A 13351-nucleotide genomic window follows, 5' to 3' on the forward strand; every position below is an offset into this window, starting at 1 on the left:
AGCCATGTCCATCCTCTTAGCAAAGTCCACTACCATCTCTCCTTCAAGGTTCCTTTCCTTAACTCCAAACTTGCCCATCACCTCCTCATCACCTGTGTTCCCCTCACCACCATGTCCATTAAAATCCGCTCCTATCACCACTCTCTCAGCCATGGGAATACTCTCCATCACCTCATCTAATTCACTCCAGAATCTCTCTTTCTCCTCTAACTCACAACCTACCTGCGGGGCATAACCACTAACAACATTCAACATCACCCCATCAATCTCTAACTCATCACCCTGTCTGACACTCTCTTCACCTCCAGAACATTCCTCACAAACTCCTCCTTCAAGACCACACCTACCCCATTTTTCTTACTATCCACACCATAATAAAACAGCTTGAATCCTGCTCCTATACTTAAGAGCCTTGCTACCCTTCCACCTGGTCTGTACACACAGTAGATCCACCTTCCTTCTCTCCATCATATCAGCCAGCTCGCTACCTTTCACTGTCATAATACCAACATTCAGAGTTCATATTCTCAGTCCTACACTCTTACCTTTCCTCTTTTCTCTCTGTCTGTGCACTCTCCTCCCTCCTCTACTTCTTCGACCAACAGTAGCCCAATTTCCTCTGGCACCCTGTAGGTCAACGACTGTCCTTGTTAACCGATCCAGTATGAAATTCGTACTGACAATTCGCATGGTTAAATTTGGCAATGTTTTATGCCGGATGCCCTTCCTGACGCAACCCTCTCTATTTATCTGGGCTTGGGACCGGCACAGAAGTCACTGGACTGTGACCTCCATGGCTACATTAGATTAATAGTCTGAGATTAGCGGTTGAATAAAAATAAGGCCTGCTATTATAGAAAGTATGTTTGGGTAATGCATACCAAGGGTTGTTGCGAGGTGCTGATCATTGAAAATAGAGTTGAGCATGGCGGAAAGGTGTTGCTGTATATTCATTCTTTTTTCTATTTAGTTTTGTCGCTCAGGCCTCCTTCAAGATCAATATTAACAGAACAAGCACTGGTACATTTATATACTATTAGAAAAATCCTAACAGCAACATATCATATTGTAACTACGCAATCATATTCCTCCATCAGGGTGAAAAAGAAAATCAAGACACCTCCAGCAAATTAAAACTCAGTCGGAACTACAGCCAATCAGATCACTTCCTATCACAAGAACCATTATGCCCCATTTTGCATAGAGATTTCATTTTGTTGAAGGATATCCAGAAAATGCCTTAAAATACATTTATTTTGAATAGATTTCTAAAAGAAATAAAGAAATTTAAATATCACTGTAGATTAAAATCTAAATATGCAATAAATCTAGATACTTTACAGAAAACACTTTTTCATCCTTTTTTCAACTCATGCCTTACCTTTTGAATAAATTCAAGTGTACATACAGCCTCCTCTTTTTACTGTAGCACTGAAAACAGCAGCAAGCTCTGTCACAAATGTTGGTTGGATGCCCTCAAATAAGGACATGACCCTCAAGGCTGATTATCCAGGGTCCAGCAGCCACAGTTTAAACAAGAAATAGTAATTTAAGCATCTTGACTTTTTAAATTCTTAAAAAAGCTCACCTGATATGAAATATACAGTATGTCATTTCAGTGAATACATACTGAGCAGTATTAGATGACGAGTTGTGGGTAGCTTTGACATCCTGTCACAGTATCATAAGTCTGCCCTTGTGGGAGTTTTGGTTAAAATCTGGTATATCTGTATGTATCTGTTGGCCCCCTCTTTTACTCAGAGCTTGATTTAAGAGCTTCACACAGCTCAGTTAAGCTGCTGTTATGGTTTAAATTCTTAGTTTTTATTGAGTTTTCCCCTGAATGAGAGAAGTGTAACCACCAGCCATAATGGTTTTTATGGATTTCCAGTGGCATTTGGTCCCGTAGCACTTGGAATGTTTCCGGACATGTTTTGGATATCTGGGATGGAAACCTTCTACTGCTTGGGCTGCTCAACTCTGATGGATGATGGGCTTGATAATGGTGAACTGCTTTCCAGTGTTTATGAGGTGAAGTGTGATGCAGGGCTTGGAAGCACTCTGAGATCCAGAGTGACTGCATTTGTCTCTAAAACAAAGAAAGCAATACATTAGTGAATGACTATTTAAAGATGGAAACTTGACAAAGCTCAAGATTTTTTAGATCTATGATAACGGGGGTCATGACTAAATCTTAAATAAAAAATTTTAAACCCTGTTCTTTACAAAGATGAACAAGCTAGATATGGTCAGTACTTGACCTGTTTTTGAAAAATGTCTGCAAGAGTAAGATTTTTCTTGCTAGAGCCAAGATGGTTTACTACTTCAAATGCATCATGATATAGAATTAAACCAATTGATGAGGCCTCTGTCTTAAACAAGAAGTCCTTCCTAATATTAGTGCCATCCAATACATCTCAAAGATGGAACTTGGGAGTGTACTTCATTGTATTGCTTCCTCACTGACTTACACTGGAAGAGGGATTCTATTGTTTGTTTGATTGGGACATACAGTACTGAGTAAAGCACTCTTTTATTCTCAAGCAAATGGGCATTGGTTTAACATATTTGAAACTATTTTTGAACAGTTTTTCTTCTTTGATCAGTTTTCAGTGTCTTGGTAAGGCCATCTCTCCAGAGATCTTCAGCTTTCAGCACCCTGAGTACAACTAATTTTTATAAATAAAAACTACCAATACACAACACAAATGTTTTAGTTTGTTGTGTCCTATCACAACTCATTAACATCAACATAGGCAAAAAAGGTTATTGCAGCAATTGTTTTTTATGCTGCACGCACAGATTTGCAAGGGAATAACTTTTTTCTTTTCCATTTACAACTAACCCACCTGGCAATTTCAGCATTACCTAAAGCTGACCAGACATTTGTTAATGTGAAAACGCACAGCAAAAAAGGAGGAAAACTACAAAATCAGTACTTCTAGCCACCAAGCAACATGGCTAACCTATTTTAACACTTCAGTTCACCTTCCAAACAATAGTAAAAAAAAACAAAGTCCAAGAGCTGCAGGTTTCTGGCCAGTCACAGCATAGCAAAAGGGTCGCAAGTTATTTTTTTTTTTTAAATTGTATGCTAATGTTACTAATCAGTTCCAGTCTCTTTAGTAGCTAATATGACATTAGCAGATAGATTAATTAGAAAATTCAGTATTCGGATAATTAATCCTTGAAAAGAAAGCCCAGACTTGGCTCCACGCCTGTTCTGTTTTCCACTTTGAGAAATGGCGCTGTCTCATATTTTTGCGGGCTCTTTGCTGTTGATTCCAACATCACTCCCAGAATGCAACACTGTTTATTGTATATTGCAGTATTTTATGGATAACAGCAAGTTGCACATAAATATTTCCCATAATTCATTGTTTTCTACAGTATAGTACCGTTTTGAGGGAAAGCGTTATGTTACTGTTGGAATTTGGCCTTTTCTTAGAGCATTTTGTTACACTGTACATTATGATTTCTTTTTAAATTATTCATTTAATTACAATACAATTGTTTAGTGCTGTCAGTATTTTTTTCTTGCATTTTCACCAGTAATCTGGACATTTTTCTGGACATTTCTCCAGCAATCACATATTATGTATGCTTTGGCCTGCTGGCTTTATAAGGCAAAAATCAAGTGAAACATAACATTTTGTGACCTGTCAGACAGGGAGATTTGATTAGGCTACACATTGACATTTGTGCTGTCTTCACTTTTATTTCCAGGCCTTACTGAGTCTGTCATTGCTGCTGCATGCTCAAGAGTGGGACAGAGAGTTCTGCACTTAGACAGGTAAGTCAGCACTCTATAACACTTAATGCATATGTAACTGGTTCCATAAACCAGCATAACTTCCTGTGGCTTGTGGACATGAGCATGCAGCTCAAAAAATATTTAATATTTTGTCTTTTGGTTTAGAATCATGCTTTATCCATCTTACCAAAAATGTCTTTCATGTATTACAGGAGAAACTACTATGCTGGAAACTGGTCAAGTTTCACATTCAATGGCCTTTTGTCTTGGATTGAGGAGTACAAGGTTTTTATTTCTTACTTTGCAGAGACATGGTGATTACATCAAAACATCAAAACATCATTAAAGATGTTTTGATGTTACAGGTTGGTTTTTGAGGTTTTGACACGCAGCTTATCTGTTTTGGTTTTATTGACTTTAGGCTCAACAAGAATTTCCAAGTACGAATTCAGAACAGGGATGGAAGGATCAAATCGAGGATGAAGAGGAAGTTATTTTTCTCAGCTCCGTAGACTCCTCCATCTCCAATCTGGAAGTATTCTCTTATGACAGGTATTGTTTTCCTCTCTTTTTGCCATGTATTGTCCTGAATGAGTTATAATAAGTATTTAATAATGCTCTAAAACTCTTTATTTATTCAGATTATCAGTATCTTTTTCTCCAGTTTTTGTTTTTGACTGCTGTAGTGTAACACTAGTTTGTGTATTGGTGTAACACTGGTTTATGTATTGAATTATCTTTTTAAATATGCCACTGAAATAGAGAATTACAAATTCTAAAACAATCAAAATTCTGAAAAATTCTTGGGCATACAAAATCAAATTACTGTATAGTTGAGTATATGTCAGAGAACCTAAAATGCAGTTCTGTTAAAACGTTTCATTTATTTGATTATATCATGTCTATTATAAAAGCAGTGTTTACAGATTTATAAATGACTTGCTTCAGAAAAGATAATAAATAAACTTTCATTACAACTTGCAACTTTTCATTGCAAATTTAGTAAGTGACTGCTAAATTTGAATTGAATTATTGAGTAAGGTTAATATAAGTAAAATCTGACTGTTTTAGATTATTATAAATAAATGTATTTCTGTTGATATTGTATTGTGTAGCAATATGTTCTGTCACCTATAGTGAAGAGTCTAAGGATGTTGAGCAGCCGAATGCTTCTGTAGTGAACAGCTTGCCCGAAGCAACTGAAGAGTTGAATGGCTGCCATACAGAAGCCCAAGACATGGATTCTTTCAATTCTTGTACACAAGGTGATGCTGACCCACAGAATTTAGAGGGGAATGAGCAACCATCTAACAGCCAAGACACCTGCCAATCAAAGGAAGAAAATAAAGATCAGCAGACAATAAGAAGCCCAGAGCAAGCACTAGAGGTCAAAAAGAAAATAACCTATGCTAAGTTACTGAAGGAGGGTCGCAGATTTAACATTGATCTTGTGTCTAAGGTGAGTGTTTATTTAATCATGGAAATACTGTATATGTATATAAATTTTGCACCTTTTTTCTTTACATTTTTCATGCAGGTTATTTAATTCTGCTTTAATAACTTAAATATTTAAAGAGATGTCCTCCACTCTCAGCCATGCAGACTATGTGTGGCTTCATAGTGGCTTCACCAGTGCACCGTGGGCACTGTTTTTACAATGTGCCGTGACTATTTAGTGCCATAACAGCCTAATGCTGCTTTTATAGTATTTTACAGATACCCTTATCAGAGTGCTTTGCAGAATTGCTTTGTAGAATTGTAAAACATATCCTCCTGCTTGCAGATCTGTGTCTAAGAATACCATCAAAATAAAGCTCTATTGGAGTGCAGCAAGCTAGTCAACGTAAGCACCTGGCAAACAGTTCTTGTTCTTTGGTTATTGTCACTTTTTACATAAAATTATTCTTTAGCTAGCTTGAGTAAGTTTTAGAACCACAGGTATGGATGAACACTGAAATTTGATGCAATATGCGATGGCAGTTACAAGAGAGGGACAATTTTACAATTACATTCTCAAACATGCTCAAAAATCAAGATCCCTTGGCTTGTCTGCTGGATCTCCATATCAGAAATGGCTTTGAACTGAAACTACAGACAAGCAATAGATTTGATGAGGCTTGAAGCATTTATTATAGCCTATAAAAATTAATAACATTTATTAATAACATTTTCCTATTAGTGAAACTTTAAGTGTGTTTGAACGGGAAAAGGTGAGTCTTGCTATGTTTTGCAAAAATACCCTATGAAAAATAGATGCACTATTGCATTGAAAAGAGATTCTTTATCCTGTGTGTTGTTACCAGGATGATCAACAATCGTTTTTATGTTTTGGGATAGGTCCTCATGAGTCCCTTGTTTTTTCCTGAACAGTTAAACTGCCACTTTTCTTCTACATATTACCAACAGAGGCTATATGATTTTATATGATACATTTTTTCACTATTACATAATTTTGCTTTGTGGAAAATATGTAAATATTTTATGTAGTTTCTGAAGGGCAGAAACTACATAAAATATTTACATATTTTCCACAAAGCAAAATTATTTGTGTAAACACAATTATGTGGTGACAGTGACGCCCCCCTACCATTTGTAATTTTATGCTCGGTTTGAAGCACAGAACAATGTGGAGGCAAGGAAGACCATCTCTCTCCCCAACAACCAGGTCATCTGTGCAACCATAGCTGATGTGAGGAGAACTCTTAAGTAGACCAGACAACATTCCTGGTAGAGTTCTCAGAGAATGTGCAGAACAGATAGTAAATGTCTTCTTTTACAGTACATCTTCAACATTTCCCTGAGTAGCGCCATTGTTCCTATGTGCTTCAAAACAGCCACCATCGTCCTTATGCCAAAGAAATCTTTATTGTTCTGCCTCCATGAATATCGTACCATCACACTTACACCCATCATGATGAAGTGCTTCAGGATGCATGTCATGATGCACATCAAGACTCAGCTACCACCTTCACTGGACCTCCTTTCAGTTTGTGTGTCGTCTAAACCGCTCCACGGGCGATGCCATTGCCACAATCCTTCTATCTGGCCCTCAATCACCTGGACAATAATGATACATACAAATGCTGTTTATAGACAGCAGTTCAGCATTCAACACAATCATCCCTCAGCATCTAACCTCCCTCTGCAACTGGATCCTGGACTTCCTGACTGGAAGACCTCAGTCAGTACGGATCAGGAACAGCATCTCCAGCACCACCACTCTGAGCACTGGGGCCCCTTAGGGCTGTGTAGTCAGGAAGTCCAGGATTAGGAACAGCATCTCCAGCACCACCACTCTGAGCATTGGGGCCCCTTAGGGCTGTGTGCTCAGTCCACTGCTGTTAACTCTGCTGACTCTGTGTAGCAATGCAAAGCTCAAACTGCATTGTCAAGTATGCCTATGATACGACTGTGGTGGGAATAACTAGTCAGCATACAGAGAGGAGGTGAAACAGCTAACTGCCTGGTGTAGAGCCAACAACCTGTATCTGAACATTTGACAAAACTAAAGAGTTGTTGACTCTCCGCTGAACAACGTTGTCAGCTCCATCAGTAAGAAAGCCCAGCAGCACCTCTATTTCCTACAAAGCTGGAGGAAAGCCCATCTCTCTCCTCTATCCTGAACACATTAAATAAAGGGAAAATTAAGAGAGTCCTGAGCTGCTGCATGTCTGGTTTGGGAACTGCACCATCTTTTATTACAATACCCGGCAGCGGGTAGCGAAGACTCTTCCCTCCATCACGCACATTAATAACACGTACTGCATCCATGAAGTCAACAGCACTGTGGATGACCCCAAACACTCCTTACACACAACAATCAAAATTCTAAATTCTTCTGGCGGTAGTGTGATGGCCTGGGGCTGTTTTGCTTCTTCAGGGCCTGAAAGACTTGCTGAGAAAAAATGAAACCATGAATTCTGTGTCTACCAAAAAATCCTGAAGGACAATGTGCAGCTATCTGTTTGTGGCCTCAAGCTGAAGCAAACTTAGGTTCTGCAGCAGGACAATGATCCAAAACACACCAGCAAGTCCACCTCTGAATGGCTGAAGGAAAACAAAATGAAGACTTTGAAGTGGCCTGAACTGAATCCTACTGAGATGCTGTCGCATGATTTTAAAAAGGCTGTTCATGCTCGAAAACCCTCCAATGTGGCTGAATTAATAATAATAATAATAATAATAATAATAATAATAATAATAATAATAATACATTTTATTTAAAGGCACCTTTCTAACACTCAAGGTCACCGTACAAAAGAAGAAGAAAAACAACAAAAAATATAGTTATACAATACATACATAGAAAAAAAATTGGACCAACATTACAAATCATGATCTAGAATATGCTAAACTAAACAGATGAGTTTTAAGCTGAGATAATTACAATAACAATAATTCTGCAAAGATGAGTGGACCAAAATTCCTCCACAGCACTGTAACAGACTAATTTTAATTTCAGTTCTTGCTGCTAAGGGTGGCCCAACCAGTTATTAGGGTTAGGGGGCAAACACTTTTTCACACAGGGCCATGTAGGTTTGGATTCCCTTAATCATAAAAAACTTCATTTAAAAACTGCATGTTGTGTTTACTTGTGTTATCTTTGACTAATATTTAAATTTGTTTGATGATCTGAAACATTAAAGTGTGACAAACATCCAAAAAAAAAAAAAAAAAAAATCAGGAAGGAAGCCAACAATTTTTCACACCACTTTATGGTTGAAATGACAACAAAAGCTTCATGACTTGACTTGATTTCACTATTTGTGCCCTGAATAAGCTATTTCATATCTGTTATGTTAAATAGCTTTTCCAGATCTCACATTGATAGGAAAAAATATTCTGTTGTGTGCATCAGAGGCTTAATGTTGTAAGTCGTGGCCTAATGGTTAGAGAGTCTGACTCGTAATCCTAAGTTTGTGGGTTCGAGTCTCGGGCCGGACACGACTGAGGTGCCCTTTTGCAAGGCACCGAACCCCCCAACTGCTCCCCGGGCCCGGCAGCATAAATGGTGTTCACGGTGTGTGTGTGTGTGTGTGTGTGTGTGTGTGTGTGTGCGTGTTCACTGCTGTGTGTGTGCACTTTGGATGGGTCATATGCAGAGAACGAATTCTGAGTATGGTTCACCATACTTAGCCGTATGTCACGTCACTTTATTTTCACTTTTTATAACAAATTATTCATGTGTTTCTAGTCCACTGTAATTATACATGTGACCTAAAATTAAAACCATGCACACATGAACCGAGAGACACAAATTTGATCATTGCATATATTGTAATGATAATTTTATTTTATTATATTATAAATATTTTATACTTTGATCTTACAGCTGCTGTATTCCCGTGGCTTACTGGTGGACCTTCTCATTAAGTCCAATCTCAGTCGTTATGCTGAGTTCAAGAACGTCAGCTGCATCCTCACCTATCATAATGGCAAAGTGGAGCAGGTAAGCTGGAACCTCTATGCACTAATAATGCTTAAAAGTGTATCTAAATTATTGACAGGTAGCATCAGTTTGATCATCTGATCTGTGAAACTTTGGACTATTGGACTGTGCTCACTGTGAAAGAAAAAAAAATGAAGTATATATTAAAAGCTTTAATTTTGTGTTACCCTTTACACTATTTTTTTTTAATGAAATAAAGAAAATAAGGTTTGAATGTTTAGGAATGGTTAGAAAGTGTGAGCATGTTTATATTCAACATAGCCACTAGTGATTCAGTATTTCTTACCTACACATAATAACTTGATAATTATACTTACATATAATTTATGCTTGATTTCAACTGTTCTATTTTAATGTGACCAAAAATAATATGTAATTTTTTTTGTTTATCTATCTGTTTGAAACAATATAATGCAAGAAAGTTGTATTTGAGTGCTTTTTGCTGAGTTTCTTAGACTCCTTTTTTCTTCACTGATATTTGAGTTTTTGTACAGATTATCTTTCACTCCACTTTGTATATTCACTCATAGCCTTACTTCTGTCTTCTAACTGACACACATCTCAAAGGTCCCGTGTTCCCGTGCTGATGTATTTGGCAGTAAACAGCTGACTGTGGTGGAAAAACGTATGCTGATGAAATTCCTTACATTCTGCCTGGATTTTGAGCAACACCAAGAGCAATTCCAAGGTATGACTGTCTTTTCTTTCTGTCTGTCTTTCCTGTCTTTAAAGTTGAGTTCAAAATAGTGAAATAATTTGAATTGAGTTTGTCGATCTGGCAATGGGAACAATACAATATAGCAGATTGTATTGGTGAAGAACACGTATATTACTTAATATAAAAAATATATTTTTACCCACAATTTTCCCAGAGCACACAACCATGAACAAAGAATGGTATACTGTAAAAACATCCTCCGAGAGCAATCCATGAACAGTTTGGTGACGAACAATGCATTTTTCAGCACGATTGATCACCTTGCCATAAGGCAAAGGTGATAACAAAGTGGCTTGGGGAACAAAACATTAGAATTTTTGGTCCATGGCCAGGAAACTCCCCAGACCTTAATAATATTGAGAACTTGTGGTCAGTCCTCGAGTCAGGTGGACAAACAAAAACTCACAAATTCAAAAGTTTGCATACCTTTATTTCTTAATTTCTTTTATTGCCCCCTTTGCATCAATGATGGCATGCAATCTTTTGTAATATTTGCCCTTAATTCTCTCAGGTGGTATAGCTGCCCATTCTTCTACCTTTAATTTTTTCCCCCCGTGCCGCTGGAGCTCATACAGCCCCAGAACATAAGAGATCCACCACCATGCTTTACAGTGGGGGTGCTGTACTTTTCACAGTAGGCCTTGTTGACTGCTCTCCAAATATAGCGTTTATGGTTTTGACGAAAGCTCAATTTTTGTCTCCTCACTCCAAATGACGAGGATTGTGCAGCTTGTCTAGGTGCTGTCTTGTGTACTGAAGGCAGGTCTTTTTGACCATGCAGGTTATTTGTATTCAAATACTTCCTTATTCTGCTCCTTTCTACACCACCACCTCTTTTTTCCAGCACAGCCTGTATTTCTCTCACAGTTGTTTGTGGGTTTTTCTTAGCGTCTCGACCAATTCTGGCAGTAGTGAGTGAAATCTTTCTTGGTCTACCCAACCGTGACTTAGTAAACACAACCTCCTATTTTCCACCTCTTAATCAGAGATTGAAAAGTACTGACTGGCATTTTCAAGTGTTGAGATCTTTTTATATCCTTTTCTTGATTTATCAAGTTCAACTACCTTAAACAGGTCCATTGGCAGTTCTTTTGTCTTCCCCATGATGCTGTATCCAGCCAAGTCAGTGCATCACCTCATGAGCTGAGAAACTCACTGACTGTTTATCCACAGACACTAATTACAATTACACAATGTGTCACAGGTGTGGAAACATTTATATATTCATATGAAAAAATAAGGATACCTCATTAAATATTCAATTCTTTATTAAGAAATGTCAACATGTCAATTTCTGATCTTGTTTTAATTTGTACCTGTAGATAAAAGTAATGTAATTGGGTCATTCTACGAAACGGGTGCCATTTCCACTTTGCAATTGTCCACATTTTCATTAAGAACAAACTTTTTTTTTTTTTACTTACAACTTTAAATATTATGTTAATCCTCCAAAAAACATATTTTCCCACCTCAGGCACAAAATCCTTAATAATATTATCAATTTTATTCTGGCAAGGGAGTCTTTTTTTTTACCACCCCGTCACGGACAATATGTATGGGATAAGATTAGTAAAACAAGAAATATATTTTTAAAATCTAATGTTTTCCTAATAGTAAAATGTCCCTTTATTGGAAACCATCAATAGAAAGTCTGTAATTTAATTTAAATAATTATTCTGAGTTTTTTAATCTTGAAATATGAATTTGACTTTTCAATGGCCTCATTGTTTGTACTTAAAAAACGAATACACTTAAAAAATTCAAATAAAGTTACATTTATTTGATTAGTCCACACAACAAGAACATCATTCAACATTAATTTATGTAAAATTTATTTTCTTTTAAATACATTTTTAACAAAATGGCCCTGTGACGGGGTGGTAACTGATGCCACGGAGTGGTTCACTGTGACAGGGTCGTATGGACAAAGTGTGTATCTCTATGGTATGCTTATTATAAACTTTATAAAACGGGGGAGGGGAAACATTAACATTGGAAATTTAACGGAAAACTTTGGTCATGCTCTGAAAAACTAAAAAAAGAGCATCATTACAGTGACTGGGAGAGTCGCATCCACATCCCTTTTCCATTTCCATGTGGTGGGATGTCACAGGCCATGGTGCTTGAGTGATTTCGAGCACATCATCGAAGAGATACCACATCAAGTCATCTTTTGGAGCCCAGAAGAACCTGTTGACACCTACACGGTGCATACACTTTACCAGGGCATGCGTTTCATCTGTCTCCATGATGATCCCAGGAGAAAGGTCATTGTCATATTTAAGCATGCACCACTTCCCAATGAGATCTCCACTTTCCCAAGCAATTGCTTCTGTTGGCACCTTTTGGGCTGTCATGTTAAAAGTAAAATGATTTGTTGTGAAGCATTGACATCTCAGCTGCTTTTGCGTGGAGCACATGCAACTTATTTCCCGTTAAAGGATTTCTCCTGGAGTGGATGTGACCACTTGGTAGGTTTTCATTGTGGATGGCACTGGTGGATTCTTGCCTTTCATCTTTTCCAGTGCCTGCTCAACAGCTTCAGATGATACATAAAATCAACATGACTTAACAGTTCTAGATATTTCAGTTAGGGCCTTATATAGCTCATGGGCATCGGGTATGTCGCGGCCATTGGTCTGTTGGTCTTGGTCTTGTCTGCTGTTCTTTTCAAGGTTCCCCCAACACTGTCAGGGGACCCCTTGCCATGGCTTGCCTCAAAAAAGTTCCTCGTTCCACCCTTTAGACCTTGTCTTGCTTTCTCTTATCTTCTTGGTCTGCTTCCTCCACTTTTTATGCAGCTGACGCTTGCCTCTCTCACTTAGATCACTAATCTTCTTCTTTTTTCCTTGCTCTACGTCCCGTCTCCATCTCTGACGCTCACTCTTTAGATATTTTTGCTTCCTCTCAGGATCAGCATCCCGATGTGCACGGCATCGCCGTTGTCTCTCAGCAGCACTTAATGGAGCCATTATGGAGACAGATCTATCTGCAAATGTTATTAAATGTAACATTCTTCATTAAACACAGATAGTGAGTGGGTGAGTGGTTGAGTGAGTGAGTGAGTGGGTGACATAGTGAGTGAAAGAGAGAGTGAGTGAAAAAGAGAGTGATTGAGTGACATAGTGATTGAGTGATTGTGTGACATACTGTAGTGAGTGAATGAATAAACAAAACAGGGTTAACAGATACAAAATATTAACCTATATCAGAATCCTTGATTTCACACATCTTCACATTCAAATGGGAAGCAGAACCACCCCGTCACATTCCTTACCACCCCGTCACAATAAAACATGTGACGGGGTGGTATGTGACGGGGTGGTAAATATCATACCAAAATGGCCGCATGTCTCCCATGTGGTCAAGTTCCTCACCATGCATACATGCATTCTATCTTAAATATAATTTTATTTGCATTAATAATGTT

General features: G+C 37.9%; 1 protein-coding gene across 1 annotated transcript in view; it reads left to right on the forward strand.

Annotated features, from left to right (window-relative positions):
- The window catches only part of chm (CHM Rab escort protein), a 57827-nt gene that overhangs the window by 14879 nt on the left and 29597 nt on the right, over positions 1 to 13351 (forward strand). The window contains exons 2-7 of the mRNA XM_027139935.2: positions 3727 to 3793; positions 3967 to 4039; positions 4176 to 4306; positions 4892 to 5213; positions 9087 to 9203; positions 9771 to 9891. Coding sequence (XP_026995736.2) covers positions 3727 to 3793; positions 3967 to 4039; positions 4176 to 4306; positions 4892 to 5213; positions 9087 to 9203; positions 9771 to 9891 — 831 coding nt within the window. The remainder of the gene's footprint in view (positions 1 to 3726; positions 3794 to 3966; positions 4040 to 4175; positions 4307 to 4891; positions 5214 to 9086; positions 9204 to 9770; positions 9892 to 13351) is intronic.

This window comes from Tachysurus fulvidraco, chromosome 21 (assembly GCF_022655615.1).
Source record: "Tachysurus fulvidraco isolate hzauxx_2018 chromosome 21, HZAU_PFXX_2.0, whole genome shotgun sequence".
Classification (NCBI taxonomy): Eukaryota; Metazoa; Chordata; class Actinopteri; order Siluriformes; family Bagridae; genus Tachysurus; species Tachysurus fulvidraco.